The sequence below is a fragment of the Oncorhynchus tshawytscha genome, linkage group LG09 (assembly GCF_018296145.1).
Source record: "Oncorhynchus tshawytscha isolate Ot180627B linkage group LG09, Otsh_v2.0, whole genome shotgun sequence".
In the NCBI taxonomy this organism is placed as follows: Eukaryota; Metazoa; Chordata; class Actinopteri; order Salmoniformes; family Salmonidae; genus Oncorhynchus; species Oncorhynchus tshawytscha.
This window is the reverse complement of record NC_056437.1, coordinates 72,102,744-72,125,269: the sequence shown is the minus strand read 5'-3', so window position 1 is coordinate 72,125,269 and position 22,526 is coordinate 72,102,744. Positions and strand designations below refer to the sequence as shown.

Below are 22,526 nucleotides of genomic sequence, written 5' to 3'. Positions count from 1 at the left end.
TTGCGCTTGGTCTTGGTGCTTTTATCCTCTCCAAGAAAATAAATGGTCTCTGTCTGAAATGCTTTATATATCATTCTGACTGTGCAGAGAGAAGGGAGAGTGTTGACATAATGTTGATTTATGTGTGTGTTTCTGTGGCCGTAGGTTGTGCAGCTCCGTACGTGTGCGTACAAAGTGGCTATAGGTTGTGCGTCTCAGAGTATGCGTGAGCTCTGTTCGTGTGTATGTCTTTGTTCAGACACAGTGGTTATAGTGTCTCACCCCGCTCTTGGGGCTCTCCTGTCTGACTCAGATGGAGCATGTCCCCCCTTACGACGTGGTCCCCTCCATGAGACCCATCATTCTAGTGGGGCCATCACTGAAGGGCTACGAGGTAAGGCTACTGTGTAGCTCAATCTCCCCAACTGTCTTCATGGTTTATTATACCGGTCATATCCCCACGCCTCGGTTGTTCTTCTTCTCCTCGTCTCCCACCAGGTGACTGACATGATGCAAAAGGCTCTCTTTGACTTTCTCAAGCACAAGTTTGAGGGCAGGTGAGTTTCAGGCCAGCCAGAGAACATGACTGAAATATTTTGACCATATTTAGTAAAAGTTGAAAACGTCTTCAACTTAGTATTTAGTTAACCTGCTTTTAGACGTTTCCAGTTCTCAGCCCTGATTGGTTGATCATGTTTCTTCCAGGATATCCATCACCCGGGTGACCGCAGACATCTCCCTTGCCAAGCGCTCGGTCCTCAACAACCCCAGTAAACACACAATCATCGAGCGCTCCAGCACCCGCTCCAGCCTGGGTAAGACAGGACCAGTAGGGCAAGACATCCTTGTACCTATAAGAAAACCATTGATCACAATAAGCGCCAGGACTGGCTCTGTGCCTTTCCAACACACACCCGCGCGATCCATTTCAAAAAGCTTTGTTAGTTCATGTCTCTTATCATACGTTGGGCTATTGTGTTGTTACCTTTCACTATCAGTGTTGTCATATATCAATCTTAGCTTGTGTAAGTATTTGATCCGGCTGATGACCTGCCTGACTCTAAATGAAATGCCAGTTTGTAATTGGACAATGACTGGTGTTTACCTGTCACCGAGTATTGGGATAAAGATATTTAAAAGTATTGTTTCTGTTGGTGATAGCTACCTGGTCAGCAAAAGGTCAGGGAATATTGGATGTTAGCATCTATTGATAACATACAGTAGGGAGCCTCATAGTCAATTTAATTGAATTACACAAATGTTTTTACTTAGGTCATCAATCCGTTCCATTTGGCATAGATGGTCTTCGATATCAGTGAGTAGGGCTAAGCACAGGACAGCAAGGCCCCTCTAGAGGAGAGGCTAGCTGAGCAGAGAGGGGCAGTGTAGCCTGTCCATGGGAACCTGAAAGGGTTGTTCTACCTTTTAATTACTCACTGCCCCTCTCTGATCTGGCCTCTTCTCTTTCTCCATCCTGTCTTTTCCTACCCTCCACCCACCTGTCCCTCTCTCCCATCTTCCCTCCACTCGCTCTGCGTCTCTCAGACGTACTGGGTACGTATGCTCTCAACCCCACGAGGAAGACAACCAAGAGACAACCAAGAGCTTTTTTTCTGTTCTCCTCCCCTGTCTGTCTCTCACTACTCTCATACACTCATACCTCATGCATCTGTCTGCCTGTCTGTTCCTCACACATGTTTGTGAAAGCCTGTTGCTTGCAGTAATAACAATTTGAACTAAGGCTTGGAAAGAGTAGACTAATTACACAGCAGAATGAGTGCTCGGTGGGTCTGGTGGCTCTAGGCTGCTCAGCTGAGCGTCTGCCTGCTGTCTGTCTGTCTGTCTGGGGTTATGGGGAAATGTGATAGCGGGCCTGGGGGGGCAACTGTGATCAGGGAGGAGTTACAGGGGAAGTTGATACTCCCCCCTCCATCCCCCATTGCCTCCCACCCTGTGACCCAGAATTAGGGACCCGACTGTAAAGCAACATGTAACAACACTTTACCTACAAGGAGCCTGTATGCATACTGAAACTCAAGCACAATTAGACTTTCATATATTAATGTGTTTTATATACCGTACATCATTGGTTACTACCAATCTCTGATACAGGGAACTCATTCTTCACAGAGATGCAGTGTAAATAGAGGGAATTTGGAGGTTAATAAAAGCTAGGACAGTTTGTTAGGTTTTCATTATTTTAGGTAAAGTTAATTTCTCTTATCTCTCTGCGGAACTTCTGTTCGCTGCCTTCCACCTGCAGGTTTAATTCCCTTTCTACTTCAGCCCTTCAGAGGGAGACCGTCTGAAGCCCGCAGCCCCTCTGCAAATGACCTGTCCCCTGTTTATGTAATTGTGGCTGGGGTTGCTACCAAAAGCTCCACAGAGAGATAATGTAATTGTGGCTGGGGTTGCTACCAAAAGCTCCACAGAGAGATAATGTAATTGTGGCTGGAACACAGCCCCCCCCTCCCTCCAAAGAAATTGTACACACATCTGAGCGTATGATAAATGGGGACAGCCACGCTGTTAAAACCATACAGGCTCTTCTAGGGTTTTGCTGAAGGAGAATAAGAGTGTATAAAGACGAGAACATCCAAACAGACTAATACGTTTGCTCTGCCTGATGGCTCTAACAGCGAATGCTATTACACTTCATCACTTTCAGATGATTTTATTCGTTGTTCAGATCGGTATATCAAGTGCCACCACATGCATCTCATTCTTACAAGCCTCCTTCCTTCCCGAGTTTGAGTTGATGTAAAAAGTTGTGTTAGAGACCATGTTTACCAGTTGCAAAACATCATTTACTGCTCGTTGGAATGTGGCAACAGAATGAGAATGCCCTTATGTTCCATTTAGTGGTGTGTAAATGGAATATCTAATGCGATGGGTTGTTTCACATGCACCGAACCTCTTGCCAAAATGTTGACATGCATGATAGTGTTAACATGCCACGTTTGCATGTGCGTGTATGTATCCTGTTTATTTTGAAAGTGTGTGTGTGTGTGTGTGTGTGTGTGTGTGTGTGTGTGTGAAATATGAGTTATCAAAGTGGCAATAGTCACACGGATCTCCCTGTATACTCCAGAAGGGATTTAAATGTGGACAGAATTGAGATTTGACAACCAATTCAAGTTGTATCCTCTGTGTGTTCAGACACCTACTACACCTTGTTACTTATTGCATTTCCATGTTCTCTACCACATAGCGGAGGTGCAGAGTGAGATTGAACGAATCTTTGAGCTGGCCCGCACCCTGCAGCTGGTTGCCCTAGACGCAGACACCATTAACCACCCCTCTCAGCTGGCTAAGACCTCCCTGGCTCCTATCATTGTCTACATCAAAATAGCCTCACCTAAGGTACCCCCTGAATTTGTGGTCGATTGACTTCCTCTATCGCGTCCTACTGAAATGTCATGTATGTGACTGAAATGTCTGTGGATGTGACATCTCTGTCAGTGACCAGCGGTATGTTGTTGATTGTTTCCCTTCAGGTCCTCCAGAGGCTCATTAAATCCCGGGGGAAGTCCCAGGCCAAACACCTGAATGTGCAGATGGTGGCAGCAGACAAGCTGGCCCAGTGCCCCCCTGTGAGTGTCTGTCTGTGGCCCTGGATTCCATGGCCGAAAGGCACATGTTCTTACATGCTGTTTGCCCTGAACAAATTAATTCACAATTACCAGTCTGAACAATAGCATTGGCTTAACATTGAAATGAATGCCCTTTTAGGTAGCTGGCTGAATCTCTGACGTTGACAGGTGAGACACTAACATAATGTCCCTCTGTGTTGTATGTAGGAGCTGTTTGACATCATCCTGGATGAGAACCAGCTGGAGGACGCCTGTGAGCATCTGGCTGACTACCTGGAGGCCTACTGGAAGGCCACCCACCCCCCCAGCAGTAACCCCCCCAACCCCCTCCTCAACCGCACCATGGCCACGGCCGCCCTGGCCGCCTCCCCAGAGCCCGTCTCCAACCTGCAGGTACAGGTGCTCACCTCCCTGCGCCGCAACCTGGAGTTCTGGCCCGGCCTGGATGGCCCCGGGGCCGAGCATGGGAAAGTGGCCGAGCACGCCCTCTAAAGGCCAGCTGTGGGGGATGGGGGACGGCTCAGGGGGAGCGACACCGCCTTCCTAACCGGCTGCCTGCTCTCCAGATATATCTCCTCCCATCCTCCCTCTCTCCATCCCTCCCTTTGACCTGAAAGAAGAAACATAATCACATTGTTTAGACCACATTCTCATTCATAATACTGTATAGAGAAACACTACATACATGGAGAGATGGAGGGGGCTATTAACTGGAGAGTGTATACTGGGTCCATCACATTGGATCCAATTGAGCACAGACATTCATATTCACACACACACACACACACATCAGAGTGCTCAGAACAATATAGGCCCCACACATTACTGTGAAAGCCTTCTGCATTAGAAAACACCCACACACAAACAAAGAGCTTCGTACTCTTCGAGAACCTCTCTGCAAATGACACAGTATGTTAGAGCAACACACACAGCAAAATTAGCAAAGGAGAGTTTATATGGGCAGGACACTGGTTCCAGACCAAACCAACACTGGGGAGGGTTTTCTGTGAGAATAACACACACACACACACACAATCACATTGGAGTTGTGAAATGAATTGACGGGCGCAGTTATTGGATAAAATGAAAATCCTCCATCTGTCCATCAGTCAGAGAGGTACAATACCTCTGTCTCTGGTCTGCTGCTGATTCCCTGTTTACTGTAATTGGTTGAGAAAATGGAGTTGTGTGCCCCTTACCCAACCTCAGGGCTCCCTGCCTGGCCTCCTTTCTTCAGCACTCCTTTATCGTCTGGGAAACGGTGTCCAGTTTACTTCCCTTCTCCGTGTTGCCATGGCACCGTCCCTGAAAAGGAGCGAATCATCTCGGCCGCTTGGCCAATGTGTGCCTTGTTGTTGTGGCATCATTTCTAGTTTTCTGATTTGTGTGGCGTGGCAGGGATGGGCTGTGTGTGTGTGTGAGAGCATGCATATGCGTGCACGCGTGTGTGTGTAAAGTGATGTGGACCATGACTAATAGGAATGTCCTATTTCATGAATTCACACAGGAAACTCTAACCAGCAGAAAAATGATAATCTGGGTCTCATCTCCAATCAGCCACTGGCTTCAGCCAAATACATACAGCATGACTCATGACTGTCACAGTCCAAGACCTTGTAAAAGTGTCCAAGCTGCATCCATATATCAATGATTTATACCCACAGAATTGATTTAATCGTGTTCATTTAGACATAAATGCACTATTATGAACAGTGCTTTCTCTGATTCAGTAGGTCATATTTGATATGGTGCGGCTAGCTGTACATTGTCTTAAATCAGATAGCGCGTCAATTCCGCCTGCACTGATCTGTCTCGGCTGAGGGCCGAGCGTCGCGTGGGAGTAACACAGTCTGACAAAAGAGAATGGCGTCTGTATAGATTCATTAAGAATTTGTTCAGTTGGAGGAGATTTTGTTCAGTTATTATTTTACTGTCCATGGGTGTGACTAAGCTCTGCCTATTCAAAGTCATTAGCAAGGATCAGCCAAAATGTTGGCTTCACCCAACTATAAAGTGTCTTGTTAAGTGTGCTGAGTTAAACAGAATGTAAGACTTACTACTTAGGATGAGGAACATGCTTGTGAATGAAGAGATATCACAATTAGTTGAAACATCATTTTAGCTGCTGTGAAAGATCTGCCATAAGAGGGCACTGTTGGTTTTGCAGCCAGGAGCTGAACATGGTGTTTTGCTTGCCTAATGACTGCATAGCTGTTTCTCTTACAGATGATGAATGAACACATTTCTGTAGTCTATGGAAAAGAGTCTGCGTGCATGTATTAAATACAACAAATAATGTCACTTTGACCAAGTAATTATTTACACGGTGTGTTTTAAGTACTGCATAAATATATCCATTGTTATACTGTAAACCTATGTGTTGCATTGTGAACTGACTGACTGACATTACTGATATCCTGTTTGATCTAACTGCAACCTAACCTGTCCTAACCCTGTTGACTAACCCACTGCCCGGGCCTTGTTCTGTCTCACTGTGTCTGCATGGCGTGTGGTGTGGGCGGGGCTCGCTGCAGGGGCCGTACCTGGTGACCGGAGAACAGAAGCGGGAAGGGCCTTTGTCGGAGTGCGGTGGTAGCGGCAGTCTCCATGACTACCAGAGTGACCAGGGAGGGAAGCAGCAACCGCAGAAGCAGCAGACCTACATGCACTCCTCACGGGGCCAGCTACGGGCAGGGGGTGGGAGGGGCCTGTCCCGGCAGGACACCTTCGACTCTGAGACTCAGGGCAGTCGGGACTCGGCCTACACTGAAGCAGGGGACTCTTGCATGGACATTGAGACCGACCCCTACGAGGAGTCTGAGATGTACCGCGGGATAGGGGGCGGGGGCAGCCGCCTCCACCTGGCCCAGCACCATGGCCGGCAGGCCTCCTGGGAAGATGAGGGGGCCGAGCCGGACCAGGAGAACCTCAACCACCCTCCCATGGCCTCCCATATCCAGCCTGGGCAACATGGCCGGGCCAAGCTAAGGGAGAGGTACTGCCAGGAACCCGGGGACACCGGCACCAACATGGGCCGCAACAAGAATCAGGAGGACTGGGGGAGGGACGTGTACATCCGCTGAACACACATCACAACATATGGGCTAGGAGGCTGACGGACAGACTGGGGGAGGGAGGGAGGGAGGAAGTTCACGGTTAGGGCTAGGGGGTTAGCGGGGAGAGGAGGGTGGGTTTGGGGGCCATGCCAATCAGAGGCTCATGAATGAATCTGTTTACAACCCTATTAAAGAGGTACTTTTCTCATTGTTGAGTACGCTGTAAAGAAGAAAGCAACTGCCAGACGCCATCCACCTCATCCAGATATTTTAGCTATATTCAATTAATTTATGTTTTGAGAAAAAAAGCAGTATGGTTGGTCTCTTTTTAGTTTATTTTGTTAGTACTACTGCATGAATACCATGGAATCCTACTGAACTGACAGCACGAGGACAGTTATCATTATGATTATGAATTCATCATTGTGTGATCTGTATGACTTAATCTCTGTAGTGTAGAATGTGAAGGCTGATAGAGCTGTAGTCTGTCGTGTCTGTCCTCTGCAGTCTTAAACAGGGTTGTATGTCCCATGTACAGTACAGAGCATCAGGGTCTCTATCCCCACAGCTTCAGGCTCAGCTTCAGGATTCAGACACTTTCAGGATGGATCCTAAGCTTTTTGAGTCCCTCTCCCCCGATTCCTCATCACCCAGACCTTAAAAGCTATCTGGATGGAAAAGTTGCCATAATGTCTTCAGAATAGTTTTGAGATAATTGGTTTCTTCGTTTGACGCTTACCTTAATGTTACGAATAAAAGGAAACACCCCAAAGATACTACTTCTTCTTCCCTAACCGACTTCAGCCATAGCATTGCAATAGAACTGTATTTGTCTGGTTGTCCCCATCTGTTTACTGCTATTTTAGGGATACTGTCTGTCTGTGGGTGATAGCTTTGCTCCTGTAATATACATTTGTCTTTTTGAATGTGGTACAGTTCATAAGCAGCACTACAGTAGTAGTCGCGTGAATGAAATGTCCTACCTAATAGTCTCTCACACCCTCATCTTTTACTTCAAGAACTCCAATCACAAGTGCCGGAATGTTTCGCCAAGCCACGTCCACCATTGTCATGGCGGGATGTCTTATCTCTTGTCACACTCGCTGTTTTCATACGTGTGTCTTTTACTGTATGTGTCTTCTTGGCAACTACCCTGCACTGTAGCCCACCCTGTCGCTCCAGCACGATGTCCACCACCATCTTGTTTTCTCTGCACCAGCTTTGTGTTGTCTACGTGTTACAGGGCACACTAACAGTGTGAGTTGTTTTGCGTGGTAAATCACCCCAAATGTTCAACCAAACGGCTAGCTTGTCTGAATGTCAGATGCCATGCACTTCACTTCTTGATTTCTGACTGACTTTAGTGGTGTTTTTTTCCTGTGGACATTTGCATTTTATAAGGTCCTCAGTTCTTTAGCGCTAGTGAGAAGAGTAAAGGGGGGGTGGAGGATAGGTACAACACATGGTCTTTAACTCAGTTAACTAAATGGAGGATCCACAAATGTCTTTGGTGGGCTGCTTCTGCCCACCCCTTCAGTCAAATAAATACATATAAAATAATAATTCGTAAATAATGTTTATTGTTGCGTTATCGCAATTGTTAAAAAGATGGAAAAACATGTATCATTGGTGCCTGATTGTAGCTACATTTTGCTTTTTCTGCCTTTCATTTTTAATCTGTGGATAAATTCGTATTTTAATTAAAATTTTAATCAGAAGAAAAAGGTGCTTGGGAGTTTCATTGTGTCACTCCTTTGATCAAATAAAATTTTATTGGTCACATACACATGGTTATCAGATGTTAATGCGAGTGTGGTAAAATGCTTGTGCTTCTCGTTCCGACAGTGCAATAATATCTAACGAGTAATCTAACAATTCTACAACAACTACCTAATACACACAAATGGAAAGGGATGGAATAAGAATATGTACATATAAATATATGGATGGTAGATGGTATAAGATACATTACTCATCCCATATGTATATACTGTAAGATATGTAAACATTAAAGTGCCATTATTTAAAGTGACAAGTGATCAATTTATTAAAGTGGCCAATGATTTAAGTCTATGTAGGCAGCAGCCAATCTGTGTTAGTGATGGCTGTTTAACAGTCTGATGACTTGAGATAGAAGTGTTTTTTCAGGTTTTAATTTTTTAAATTTTGATTTCACCTTTATTTAACCAGGTAAACTAGTTGAGAACAAGTTCTCATTTGCAACTGCGACCTGGCCAAGATAAAGCATAGCAGTTCGACACAGTGGGGCAAAAAAAAGTATTTAGTCAGCCAGCCACCAATTGTGCAAGTTCTCCCACTTAAAAAGATGAGAGGCCTGTAATTTTCATCATAGGTACACTTCAACTATGACAGACAAAATGAGAAGAAAAATCCAGAAAATCACATTGTAGGATTTTTAATTAATTTATTTGCAAATTACGGTGGAAAACAAGTATTTGGTCACCTACAAACAAGCAAGATTTCTGGCTCTCACAGACCTGTAACTTCTTTAAGAGGCTCCTCTGTCCTCTACTCGTTACCTGTATTAATGGCACCTGTTTGAACTTGTTATCAGTATAAAAGACACCTGTCCACAACCTCAAACAGTCACACACCAAACTCCACTATGCCCAAGACCAAAGAGCTGTCAAAGGACACCAGAAACAAAATTGTAGACCTGCACCAGGCTGGGAAGACTGAATCTGCAATAGGTAAGCAGCTTGGTTTGAAGAAATCAACCGTGGGAGCAATTATTAGGAAATGGAAGACATACAAGACCACTGATAATCTCCCCCGATCTGGGGCTCCACGCAAGATCTCACCCCGTGGGGTCAAAATGATCACAAGAACAGTGAGCAAAAATCCCAGAACCACATAGTGAACTTAGTGAATGACCTGCACTTAGTGAATGACCTGCAGAGAGCTGGGACCAAAGTAACAAAGCCTACCATCAGTAACACACTACGCCGCCAGGGACTCAAATCCTGCAGTGCCAGACGTGTCCAGGCCCGTCTGAAGTTTGCTAGAGAGTATTTGGATGATCCAGAAGAAGATTGGGAGAATGTCATATGGTCAGATGAAACCAAAATAGAACTTTCTGGTAAAAACTCAACTCGTTGTGTTTGGAGGACAAAGAATGCTGAGTTGCATCCAAAGAACACCATACCTACTGTGAAGCATGGGGGTGGAAACATCATGCTTTGGGGCTGTTTTTCTGCAAAGGGACCAGGATGACTGATCCGTGTAAAGGAAAGAATGAATGGGGCCATGTATCGTGAGATGTTGAGTGAAAACCTCCTTCCATCAGCAAGGGCATTGAAGATGAAACGTGGCTGGGTCTTTCAGCATGACAATGATCCCAAACACACCGCCCGGGCAACGAAGGAGTGGCTTCGTAAGAAGCATTTCAAGGTCCTGGAGTGGCCTAGCCAGTCTCCAGATCTCAACCCCATAGAAAATCTTAGGAGGGAATTGAAAGTCTGTGTTGCCCAGCAACAGCCCCAAAACATCACTGCTCTAGAGGAGATCTGCATGGAGGAATGGGCCAAAATACCAGCAACAGTGTGTGAAAACCTTGTGAAGACTTACAGAAAATGTATGACCTCTGTCATTGCCAACAAAGGGTATAAAACAAAGTATTGAGATAAACTTTTGTTATTGACCAAATACATATTTTCCACCATAATTTGCAAATAAATTCATTAAAAATCCTACAATGTGATTTTCTGGATTTTTTTTCTCATTTTGTCTGTCATAGTTGAAGTGTACCCATGATGAAAATTACAGGCCTCTCTCATCTTTTTAAGTGGGTGAACTTGCACAATTGGTGGCTGACTAAATACTTTTTTGCCCCACTGTACAACAACACAGAGTTAAACATGGAATTAACAAAACAGACAGTCAATATTACAGTCGGAAAAAAAGAAAGAAAAGTATATATACAGTGAGTGCAAATAAGGTCAAATAGGGTAGTTAAGGCAATAAATAGGCCATGGTGGCGAAGTAATTACAATATGGCAATTTAACACTGGAATGGTAGATGTGCAAAAGATGGATGTGCAAGTAGAGATACTGTGGTGCAAAAGGAGCAAAATAAATAAATACAGTATGGGAATGAGGTAGATAGATGGGCTGTATACAGATGGGCTATGAACAGGTGCAGTGGTCTGTGAGCTGCTCTGACAGCTGGTTCTTAAAGCTAGTGAGGGAGATGGGAATGTCCAGCTTCAGTGATTTTTGCAGTTCGTTCCAGTCAGTGGCAGCAGAGAACTGGAAGGAAAGGCAACCAAAGGAGGAATTGGCTTTGGGGGTGACCAGTGAGATATACCTGCTGGAGCGTGTGCTACGAGTGGGTGCTGCTATGGTGACCAGCGAGCTGAGATAGGGTGGGGCTTTACCTAGCAGAGACTTGTAGATAACCTGTAGCCAGTGGGTTTGGCGATGAGTATGAAGCGAGGGCCAGCCAATGAGAGCGTACAGGTCGCAATGGTGGGTAGTATATGGGGCTTTGGTGACAAAACGGATGGCACTGTGATAGACTACATCCAGTTTGCTGAGTAGAGTGTTGGAGGCTATTTTATAGATGACATTGCCAAAGACTCATTCTCAGTCTTCAGTCTCTCGGTCCCAGCTTTGATGAACGTACTGACCTCGCCTTCTGGATGATAATGGGGTGAACAGGCAGTGGCTCGGGTGGTTCTCCTTGATGATCTTTTTGGCCTTCCTGACATTATGTGCTGTAGGTGTCCTGGAGGGCAGGTAGTTTGCCCCCGGTGATGCGTTGTGCAGACCGCACCACCCTCTGGAGAGCGGTTGAGGGCGGTGCAGTTGCCGTACCAGGTGGTGATACAGGCCAACCGGATGCTCTCAATTGTGCATCTTTAAAAGTTTGTGAGGGTTTTAGGTGACAAAGCAAATTTCTTCAGCCTCCTGAGGTGGAAGAGGCACTGTTGCGCTTTCTTCAACACACTGTCTGTGTGGGTGGACCATTTCAGTGTGTCTGTAATGTGTACACCGAGGAACTTAAAACTTTTTCCTTCTCCACTACTGTCCCGTCAATGTGGATAGGGGGTGCTCCGTTTGCTGTTTCCTGAAGTCCACGAAACAGCAGAGGGGGCTGATAATCACTGATGATTATCAGGGACACACACTTGCACATCCTCCACACCTAGAGAGCTGTATGACTGAATACATTAGTTTGCCATTTAAATTAGCTATACTTTAAATGATCACTCAATTCTTGCACTGCAAGTAACTTAGGTATATTGCTGATTGAAGCCGTTGTCAAATAACAGAAAACCTCATCAGGCGCATGTCGTAACAATATGTATAACAGCTGAAGCTTGCTGTACTTTACCTTTTGTTACATAAACTATGGCTTAAAATATGTTTTCTGTTTCTCTTGCGAAGGCAAAAAAGAAGAAAGCCTCTTAAGAACTTGTGGTTTTAGACTCATCTCTGGTTGAAAACCCAACAGCCGCAAGACTCAGCTCAGCGCGTGACGTGCCCTGGATTGTCATGCCTACACTGTGGAGGAAACTATTTTGTTTTGTTTTTAATTCCAGACATTTTAAAAAGAAGTAAGAACCATATAATGTTCTATGGGAGGAAGTAGTTAAGTAAATATCTAGAAGTTTGGGTGCGGTGGTCCCTCTTCCTGAATCTGCGATCATATGTTGCATAGTTTTTCAGGCTTTCACTAATGTCCACACCATGACCCAGAGTGACCCCTGACTAAGTCCTACCATTACAGGATTCTTGAGTGAATCCCATGTAACTAAATAGGGGTCTGATCAGTGTTCGGATTAGGGTGGATGTCAGTGTTGGCGATATTCAGTAGGGATCCGCCTATGATATTCAGGAGGAGCACTGGGGCATACACTTCACAGAGTAACTAAGATATGAGTGTGATAATACCGTTTTTAAAATATATTAATGTGAATGAAATGGAAAAATGGAACAGCTAGTGATCCTGAAGTTACATGGAAAACACATTACCCCCTGCACTGCCATAAAGATCCAGACTTCTAAGCAGAAGCTTCATGTTGTGGGACTATCACTTCTACCACCAGGACATTTTAATTTGGGAAAGTCAAGCCCTGAAGTTAATTCAAAACATATTCTCATTCACGGGAATAGAAATGGAATTCCAGGGGAATGCCACAGTCATTGTTTTACTTTTGGATGCCATCAATAAATATCACCTGTAGAATTCCCCTGAAATGAGGCTTGGTCAAAGTACACGGTACTTTACGGGGAAACTAAGATATTAGTACAGAGTGCCATTTTTAAAACAGTTGATGGATATTCATGTGATTGAAGGGGATCAGCTAGTGACCCTGCCCACTGGGCACAGACGTCAATTCATTGTCTCTTCCAAGTTGGTTTAATGTCATTTCATTGAAATGTTGTGGAAACAACGTTGATTCAACCAATGCGTGCCCATGGGTGAGGTTTACATGCAAAAAAACATTCCACACTGCACTATGGTGAAATAAAGATCCAGATTTCTTAGCGCCTACGGTTGTGAGACATTCCCACTTCTGCCATCATTGTAGACAGTATTTCAAATTGGGAAAGTCATGCCCTGAAGTTTATGATAAACACAATCTCAATCACAGGAATAGAAAGTACATTCCAGCTGGATGTCACAGTCATTGTTTCACTTTTGGTTACTAAACATGTAGAAATCCCCTGCTTGAGATTAGGCTTGAGGAACTATAAAGTAGTTCCGCGTCCATATGTGGGTGATGGAGTTGTCCTCCCATTCATCAGCGCTCTCATTTCATTCGTCACATTTGCGTCATGTTTTGCTACAGACGCGTGGCCACGCCCGCTTTTAGCTGCTGAGGAATTCCTTTGCCCCGCCTTTTTCTGTGACTCGCTCCAATCATCCCCCAAAATCTAGCTGGCTAAGTAAAAGAATGCATTGCCTCTTTTGATCGCAGAATCAATTTGGTATCGATAGACAACCCATGGGCACATATCTCGTTTTGTTTGTGTCGACGAACGTCAAAAAAAATACCTTTCTAGGTTGTGCTATCTAATGTTTTCCAGGTAGTTGGCTTAATAGCCTCGATGCACAGCACAGGGTTAGTTATCAGTACAGTTATTTAGCTAGCTAACGTTAGCTATCTTTGCTTGAAGTGTGGGCTGCCTATTGTGCTAGCTAGCCAGCTACCGTTAACAGCTATCTGATTTGCTGTGTTTGAAATATTTTCATATTTCTTTGAGTTGTCTTCATTCTCATCACCGGTGGATATGGGACTACTCTTTACCAAGCTGATGACTGTCTTCGGAGACAGAGGTAATCAGTTGTGTGCCTGGATACATTTAGCTAATTTACTGCTATTATTGTTGCTCCTAAGTAACGTTAATCTCCACTCCGTGCCTGATAATTTCTGTTTGCTTGGTTTGATAACGTTAGCTGCTTTGTAGCAGAGTGTTGTTATGGACTGGATTTAAATTATGAGAACGCAAGAAAAACTGTTAGACGTGATTTTCAATAACGTTAGTGACAGTTTAAAAAATGGTTAATTTCGGCATAGCCAAAATTGTAGCTAAATTTCTAACTACACCGGCACCTTCCAATAACTGGTTAATTTCTGTCGGACACGAGCTAGTCGGTACTGGATGTTCTGTTCACTGTGTCAACGTTCTGCACACGTGTCCCGTGTAATTATCTGTTTTCTATGTAGCGGTAGTGATAGTGAATTGCATTAATTTTATGTAACCAATAACATTTTGTCAATCAGTACTGTTTACCTCGTTGATGAGATGATGGCAGGTTAGGTCGCTGGGGTTGACTATCAGGGTCAAATGGCCCTTGTTTTACCTAATAGTAACACTGCAAACAGAGGTTTTGACCCCTTTGGATAATAAAGATGTCTGCCCATGTTTTTCATATCTGATATTTGAATCCATGGCTAGACCCTTCAAAGAGAGTCCATCAGTCAGATGTGTTGTCATGGTGATGTTTGATTAGCTTTGGGGGTCACAGGTCTGTGAATGGCAATCTGTGTGTCTGTTGTGTAGAAGTGTGTAAATCACTTTCCTCTTTCCTTTTCTCATAGAACACAAAGTGATCATAGTGGGCCTGGACAATGCTGGGAAGACCACTATCCTCTACCAATTGTGAGTGATATCAAAATAGATTTGTATAATTCATGATTAAATAAGTCTCAAATTTATGCAAATGATATTTATAATCACTTAGTCATAACAATCACTCTGTCCTCTCAGCCTTACCAAAGAGGCGGTTCACACCTCCCCCACCATTGGCAGTAACGTAGAGGAGATCTCTGTACGCAAGACCCGCTTCCTGGTGTGGGACATCGGAGGCCAGGAAAGCCTGAGAGCCAGCTGGAACTCCTACTACTGCAACACAGAGGTACGGATCTCTTGGTGTGTGTGCCGCAGAATGTCTTTGTCGAAGGAACAGCATGTGTGTTTTTTTTATGTAACAAAGTGTGTACAGGTTGGTTTCTGGCCAGTTATAGCTGGAGTAGAAATAGAACCCTGATGAAGGTGCTAATGCCTAAACACTTTTAGCTTTAACTTCCCTCCGAGACTGTCTGAATAGCTACAGCTGGAGACGAGATGTTTTCCAGCTCTCCAACGATTAGGCCAACACTGAGTTATTTCACTTTAACCAGCAGCTGATTGTTGTTGTCATTGATAAGGCATGGGAACACTATTACATCATCTGTTACAGAACTAACCATATCAGTCTGCTGTCCTGAGTATTCCTCTAACACACTAGACTGTTACTGAAGTCATATTAAATGTTGATGAGATGAGAGCACTCAGAGCCTGGGGTAAAGTTTAAGTGAGTAAGTTGGTCCTCTTTGGCCAGGGTATTCAGTTGTTTTGTCTCTCTTTAGATTGTTATTCTGGTTGTGGACAGCACAGACCGCGAGCGCCTAAATCTGAACAAAGATGAACTTCACCGCATGCTTGCACATGAGGTAACAACCACCTGGGGCTTTTGGGGGGATTATGGGAAGGGGGAGGGAGGGTCAGCTCAACCTCACTGTTTAGATTTTGTTTTCTGACGACCAGTTTCAAATGCAGGAAAGTACACTTCATTCTTAACTTCCTTTTTCCTGTATGTGACGTGACACACCAGAAATATTAGCCGATTGTAATTTCCTTATTGTATCAATAGGTGGATGATTGAGGATTGCTTTTAAGAATAAGGGCACTTTGTTTTCTAGGTGGTTCACGTTCCATTGTCACTCACCTTATGTGTCTTTTTAAAGGTGCAATATACAGAAACCAGCCATTTCCTGGTTGCTAAATTGTAATAGTTCACCTAATTTGTGACAAACAAGCAATCCAAACTGCTGTGAAATATCTTTTTGATAACCAAAAATATAATATTTTTAGCTGTTTGAAGCTGGTGTATAAAATTGCTTCTTAGGCTTGCTTTCAATGAGAATGACAGATCTATAACTCACATTTCTATGTGAATTTGATCAGGTGGCCCAAAAAGTGACATATTGCAGCTTTAACATGTTGACACGTGAGCTTTGTTCATGCTCTCAATATGACTCATATCACCACTACAGAGCAAACAATGATTTCAAACCATGATGGGTTGTTTCAACATTTCCCCAGTGTATTGATAGCTGAGCTATTCAGTTTCTGTTCCACTGATGCTGCTATTTTCCATTATCTGAGACGTCGCAGCAGAGAGATTCTGTAGATTTCCACAGGAAACGCTCAGACGTGTAAATATATTGAATATAAAAACGAGATAATTGTGCCTCCTGTCTGGCTGGTGTGTAGGACCTACAGAATGTAACCCTGCCTTTCTCTCCTGTCCTGTCTGACTGGTGTGTAGGACCTACAGAATGCTGCGATTCTAGTTCTGGCCAACAAGCAGGACATGAAGGACTCTATGACTGTGGCAGAGATCTCCCAGTGCCTCACCCTCAGCTCCATCACAGCCCACTCCTGGCATGTACAGGCCTGCTGTGCCCTCACAGGGGAGGGGTGAGTACACTGCATAACTACAGACATGCCTGGGCCTCCTCCGTGTGTGTGTATTATAACATTCCCATAAATAACCTTAAGTCACTCAAACACAGTTTAATTTTCAAAACCATTTCCATCTCTTTCTCCTAACCTCCAGACTACCTGCCAGTCTGGACTGGATGAGGTCTCGTGTCCTGGCCAGTTAGAACTCCTTCCGTGGGCTCATCCCAATTGGAACCAGGACAGCTATCCTTTGATCCAACAAACACAACCTCTCAGACGTCACAGCCAAAGCCACAGTGCCCAGATCAGGATCTCCACTATCTGTAGTGACACTGCCCCTCTGAGCCCCAGGGGTGGCCCCAGTCCTGCCCTGTCACCCTCATGCCTTACCCAGCCCTTAGTGTGTATGCCAGGGCTGACCAGAGTCCAGGTCTGCTTCGGGATAGAGGAGGCCTGGAGGAACCTGGCAGAACCTTAGCTAGACATGCCAGGGTGTGCCAGTGTGCATGTGCGTTAGCATCTATGTGTGGTGTGTGTGTGAGACTCCGTTCTAGAGGTCCACCATGTTTACATAAGAATCCCTAGCTGTCAGACCTGACTCCATGAGGATGACACAATATGCCCCACATAAGCTGAAAAGGGACCTATCACAGTATTTAAGCCTCCTGTCCTCATGAACTCCACAGAGGTAGAATGGGAGGTTGCATTGGATTTCTTTAACATACAGATTTGTACCTATAGGAAAACCACAGTACAACAGGTTAAGAGGCCAGACCTAATGGTGATCAGACTGGTGCTCAGCCTTCTAAGCTAACAATGCACAAATTACTTGAAGTATTTATATCAAATAAGAAAAAAGGGGTTTGCTTGACAGTGTAAAATAGTAGCATGCTTTCTGTAAAAAGCAAGATGACAAACAAGTATTGTCTGATTTTAAAACAGGTTAATCATGTATTTTTATATATATACAGTGGCTATGTATTTTACAGTACAAAATATTTTTTTGTACAAATAAATGTTATTATTGATAAACTGGTGACTGGGCTGCCTTCTCTGTAGTATGGGAATTACACATGGAACAATTTGGGAACGCCTGAACCAATGATGTATATACTGAACAAAAATCCAAGTGCAACAATTTCAAAGGTTTTACAAATGACTGGGCAGGGCTGCAGTGATGGGAGGGCATAGGCCCATCCACTTGGGAGCCAGGCCCAGTCAATCAGAATGAGTTTTTCCACACAAAGTGTTTTTTACAGTAAGAAATATTCCTCAAATTTGTGAACAACACATTTGAGAGAAATATGCTTTTTGTGCATATGGAACATTTCTGGGATCTTTTATTTCAGCTCATGAAAAAATGGGACCAACTCTTTACATGTTGTATTTTTGTTCCATATATATATATATATGGAACACCCATGTCTTGCTCCCATGCAGATTTTGTATTTGCCAAGGAAGGCAGCTTAATGTTCTGTATTATGTCTGATTAGATGTTAATAGAGAGAAACTGCTTGCTTGTTTAAGGCTAAAGTGATTTTGTAATTGGGACCAGATTTTAATATAACTCACATTTCTATGTACTTTTCGTGGGGTTTCCCGAGGTGCCTTATTGCTATTGTAAACGGGTTACTAACGTAATTAGAGAAGTAAAAATAAATGTTTTGTCATACCAGTTGTAAATGGTCTGTTATAAACTGGGTGGTTCGAGCCCTGAATGCCGATTGGCTGGCCAATATACCACGGCTAAGGGTTGTTCTTACGCAACGCGGAGTGTCTGGACACAGCCCTTTTAGCCGTGGTATATTGGCCATGTATCACAAACCCCCAAGGTGCCTTATATTAGCTGGTTACCAACGTAATCAGAGGAGTAAAAATAAATGTTTTCTCGTACCTGTGGCATATGGTACCACGGTTGTCAGTCAATCAGCAATCCAAGGTTTATATTCCGAACACTTAACAGCTGCACTACACTTTATTTATTAGTCTTAATAACACCAGCCCCTCCACAGCTCGCGCATTAGCGGGTCAAAATAGGGGGCATCCGGATTTGAACCGGAGACCTCTTGATCTGCAGTCAAATGCTCTACCACTGAGCTATACCCCCACTGTACTTTAGTAGCAAAATAAAAGCTAATTATCCTAAGAACTATGTTCATATATTAGAAAAACATTGTTTTATGCGGTAGTTTTTATTTTCGTCAAAAAAAACATGTATTTCGCGGGTTAACGATGTTTTTCAAGACGTCTTCGTCTGTTAGGAGAGCGCACACTGTGCACTCGTTTCCTCCACTAGGAAGAGACAAATACATGTGTCTCTTGGGTGCTTTCTGTACTGTACAGTACACTGTATTTTATATATGCTATCAAGGGAGAAACGAATGTTAGTGTTTCTTTGTATATTTTTGTCAGTAACAACATCAGTCGGCTCTCATGCATGCCCAATGATATAATTTTTTGTATGAATATGCATGCACCCTAAACACATTAGATAAAAAGATGGGTTTGGTCACAGTGGTTAACCTCAGATAGTAAAACTCTAGTTCTGTCGTGCATTTCATTCGTGCATTTGCCATAAAACAACAACAATAACCACTCACGTGACACATTTCGACCAGTTTAAGTTTTATGGTGTGCATAGGGCAGGAATTGATGATGAGACAATTAAGGGTGCAGAATGTTGTTAAAGCCGTGACCTTGGAAACCAAAAATGTGCGAAAAGGCCTTTTGGGAAGACAATGCAACAACAAAAAACAGCTCTGCAGGCCTTATTACATCCTAGCCACTTGAAATTACATTGAGGTTTATGTTTATTTGCATTACAACAAGGAGATTGCATTCCTCCGAATTTCAAAAGTATATCTGGTGGTGATAGAAACGTGTACATTTGAAAATAAAGGAGAGCCGCACACTCTAGGAGCTCAGATGCAAAACATGTAATATCCAACGTTTCGACAGCCAAGCTGTCTTCATCAGGCTGTCGAAACGTTGGATATTACATTTTTCCACCTGAGCTCCTAGAGTGTGCGGCTCTCCTTTATTTTCTAGTGTTCTACTCTGCTCGCCAGCACCTCGCCTAAATAGGTGTGCGTTTCTTTTTCTTCTAGAAACGTGTAAATGACTAGAGAATGACTCTGACAATACAATGAATGACCTTCCATCAGGCATGTCTGCTACACTTCCTCAACAAGGGATTTTAAGGAATGGGTACCATTTTAACAGCTAGTTTCTCCTAAGTGAAGGATAATCCTATGGGTTATACCATGTACAATAAATATAGGCCTGATAGTATGATGGCAACAATGTCTGACAGTAATAAACCTAACCCTTTTACAGTAACAGTTATGATCAGGTAACATGTTTTAGACTACCAGCTGATACTATGAGCTCCCATTGCTATTGTTTTTTAAAATTGTGTCTTGTATTTAAGATTGTCCACTGTGTGGTCCCCAAATACTTATGTAACTACCTCAACTTGGTCAGGGATAACCATAACTATTCCACTAGAAGGGGCAGTGGTGTAAAGTACTTAAGTACTACTTAAGTCGTGTTTTGGGGTATCTGTACTTTACTTTACTATTTATATTTTTGACTACTTTTACTTTTACTTCACTACATTCCTAAAGAAAATGATGTACTTTTTACTCCATATATTTTCCCTGACACCCAAAAGTACTCGTTACATGTTGAAGCACAATTCACACATTTATGCTTAATTTGTAATGATGTCTGAGTGTTGAAGTGTAAAAATGGCACCATGTGGTTTGCTTAATATAATAAATTATAATAATATAATTACTTTTACTTTTACTCAAGTAGTATTTTACTGAGTGACTTTCACTTTTACTTGATTCATTTTCTATTAAGGTATCTTTACTTTTACTCTAGGATGACAATTGAGCACTTTTTCCACCCCTGAGAACCAACATTGATCCTTTCAGATTTAAGAGCGGTATGGGGAAAGAACCCTTTTGGAATTGTTGGGTTTCTGACATGATTTTGAATAGTCTTCCAAAGAACTTGAAATTCATAAAACATCCATGGTCCATATCAAGTTTTCTCACTTAAAATAGTAGCATGTCTCATAAGTGAGCCGTAAGACTACATTATGTGGGTGAGAAGAAAATGCTCCCATCTACTGGACAGGTTGTGGTACTACTAAAAAAGCACCACAGCAGAAGTAAACTTTCGAGATTAACTCTGGTATCCTTGATGATTTTCTTAAATTGTAGGTGGAGGCATATCCAGCTGGACCGCTCTTATGTGTGTATTTTAAACATGTCTAATAAATGAAATTAATCAATCAGTCTTACAATATATATTTCTAATGGAAAAGGAATAGAGATAGACATACATTTAAACTGTAAACTGGTTAAAACTGACCATATGTGCATGTTTGTTTATAGATCTGTCTATGTCTAGGCTTCAACATCCCCATATTCTGTTTGTCTATGGCAGGGATGGGCAACTTTGATGGGGGTGGGGGCAAAGGGAAAGTAATACAAAAGTAACTGAAAGTTATCAGATTACGTTACAGAGTTTGGGTAATCCAAAACGTACGTTACTGACTACAATTTTGGACAGGTGACTAGTAACTGTAATGGATTACATTTAGAAAGTAACCTTTTAAGTTTCAATACAATGCTGTACAATTTAAGTTCTGCATAATGGCACAGCATTTCAGAAATGTTACTGTGGGGAAGTTGATATGTTGATATGCTCCAGTTTGCAGCCATATGACTGGTTCAACATTTGTCTCGCGATAACAAGGTCAAATATATCTAAAAGAAGTGTCGTTTATATTTACAATTCCCTTATCCAAACGGATTACTCATTTACCTAGCTCTTATTAACAGCACTTATCAAGTTGTAAATTACAGTGCATGAAGAATGGTGTTACTGTATTTCTACTAGGAAAAATACAGTAGATGCTTTTTTCCACTTGGAACCGCTAGGTTCTCTAGACCTTATTCATTTTTTCCTTCTGCGCAAAGACAGTGGAATTATTAAGGAATTAAGTCAAGGTCAGAGTCCGGATTATCTATAGACACATTTCCACCACACCTTCATTTATTTGATCTCCACCCAAAACAAATAGCAGGTGAATAGCTAGCTATTCTCAAGCTTACATTCTAGGTCAGAATACACGTAGAGAGAAAACTGCATAAAAAGGGAAGTAAAGCTCCATTAACTCAGGTCTGAATCGGGCCCATGTTTATGATGGCCTTACCTACCCAGTTAGAGACCATTCACTATTCACCAACCCACCATTGATAATAACTATTAGACCTGTGATTGATATGTATCAAAGAAAATGAGGGGGCACCCGGATTTGAACCGGGGACCTCTTGATCTGCAGTCAAATGCTCTACCACTGAGCTATACCCCCTGATAGAAAGCCCTGTCACTAGAGGTATTCTAGTCAATGTTCTAAGTGTTAAATAGGTTAGAGCTACTAGAACATTGCTCCACACCCTGTAACTATAAAGTGTATGTTTTCTTTTATTTTTATTTAACCTTTATTTAACTAGTCAAGTCAGTTAAGAACAAATTCTTATTTACAAGGACGGCCTACCTCGGCCAAACCCTAACCCGGACGACGCTGGGTCAATTGTGCGCCGCCCTACGGGACTCCCAATCACGACCGATTGTGATACAGCCGGATTCGGACCAGGGTCTGTAGTGATGCCTCTAGCACTGAGAAGCAGTGCCTCAGACCACTGTGTGTGTGTGTGTGCAGGGTTGGGTAGGTTACTTTCTAAATGTAATTAGTTACTAGTTACCTTTCCAAAAGGGTCAATTGTGCGCAGCCCTACGGGACTCCTAATCATGGCCGGTTGTGATACAGCCTGGAATCGAACCAGGGTCTGTAGTGACACCTCCAGCACAGAGATGCAGTGCCTTAGAACACTGTGTG

At 43.2% G+C, this 22,526-nt stretch overlaps 2 protein-coding genes and 2 non-coding genes across 11 annotated transcripts in view; 2 read left to right on the top strand and 2 right to left on the bottom strand.

Annotated features, from left to right (window-relative positions):
- Positions 1 to 8,229, top strand: part of LOC112258605 (voltage-dependent L-type calcium channel subunit beta-1) — a 34,350-nt gene extending 26,121 nt beyond the window's left edge. For 4 of the 8 annotated variants that reach the window (XM_024433086.2, XM_024433088.2, XM_024433089.2 and 1 more), the window contains 8 exons: positions 293 to 373; positions 478 to 536; positions 685 to 794; positions 1,525 to 1,533; positions 3,191 to 3,342; positions 3,477 to 3,572; positions 3,780 to 3,965; positions 6,107 to 8,229. In XM_024433086.2, the coding sequence (XP_024288854.1) occupies positions 293 to 373; positions 478 to 536; positions 685 to 794; positions 1,525 to 1,533; positions 3,191 to 3,342; positions 3,477 to 3,572; positions 3,780 to 3,965; positions 6,107 to 6,655 (1,242 nt within the window). In that variant the 3' untranslated portion in view covers positions 6,656 to 8,229. Of the gene's footprint in view, positions 1 to 292; positions 374 to 477; positions 537 to 684; positions 795 to 1,524; positions 1,534 to 3,190; positions 3,343 to 3,476; positions 3,573 to 3,779 lie in introns of all 8 variants that reach the window. The other 4 variants (XM_024433091.2, XM_024433087.2, XM_024433092.2 and 1 more) reach the window with 3 other exon arrangements.
- Positions 8,230 to 13,503: 5,274 nt separating this feature from the next.
- Positions 13,504 to 18,284, top strand: LOC112258632 (ADP-ribosylation factor-like protein 5B). The gene is made up of 6 exons (XM_024433144.2): positions 13,504 to 13,934; positions 14,701 to 14,761; positions 14,870 to 15,017; positions 15,511 to 15,594; positions 16,473 to 16,624; positions 16,764 to 18,284. Exons 1-6 carry the CDS (start codon positions 13,889 to 13,891, stop codon positions 16,810 to 16,812), a joined length of 540 nt encoding a protein of 179 aa, XP_024288912.1. The 5' UTR covers positions 13,504 to 13,888; the 3' UTR covers positions 16,813 to 18,284.
- A 360-nt stretch (positions 18,285 to 18,644) lies between these two features.
- trnac-gca lies at positions 18,645 to 18,716 on the bottom strand. Its single transcript has one exon. It is a non-coding gene; the product is annotated as a tRNA-Cys (tRNA).
- Positions 18,717 to 21,926: 3,210 nt separating this feature from the next.
- trnac-gca lies at positions 21,927 to 21,998 on the bottom strand. Its single transcript has one exon. It is a non-coding gene; the product is annotated as a tRNA-Cys (tRNA).
- Positions 21,999 to 22,526: the final 528 nt, after the last annotated feature.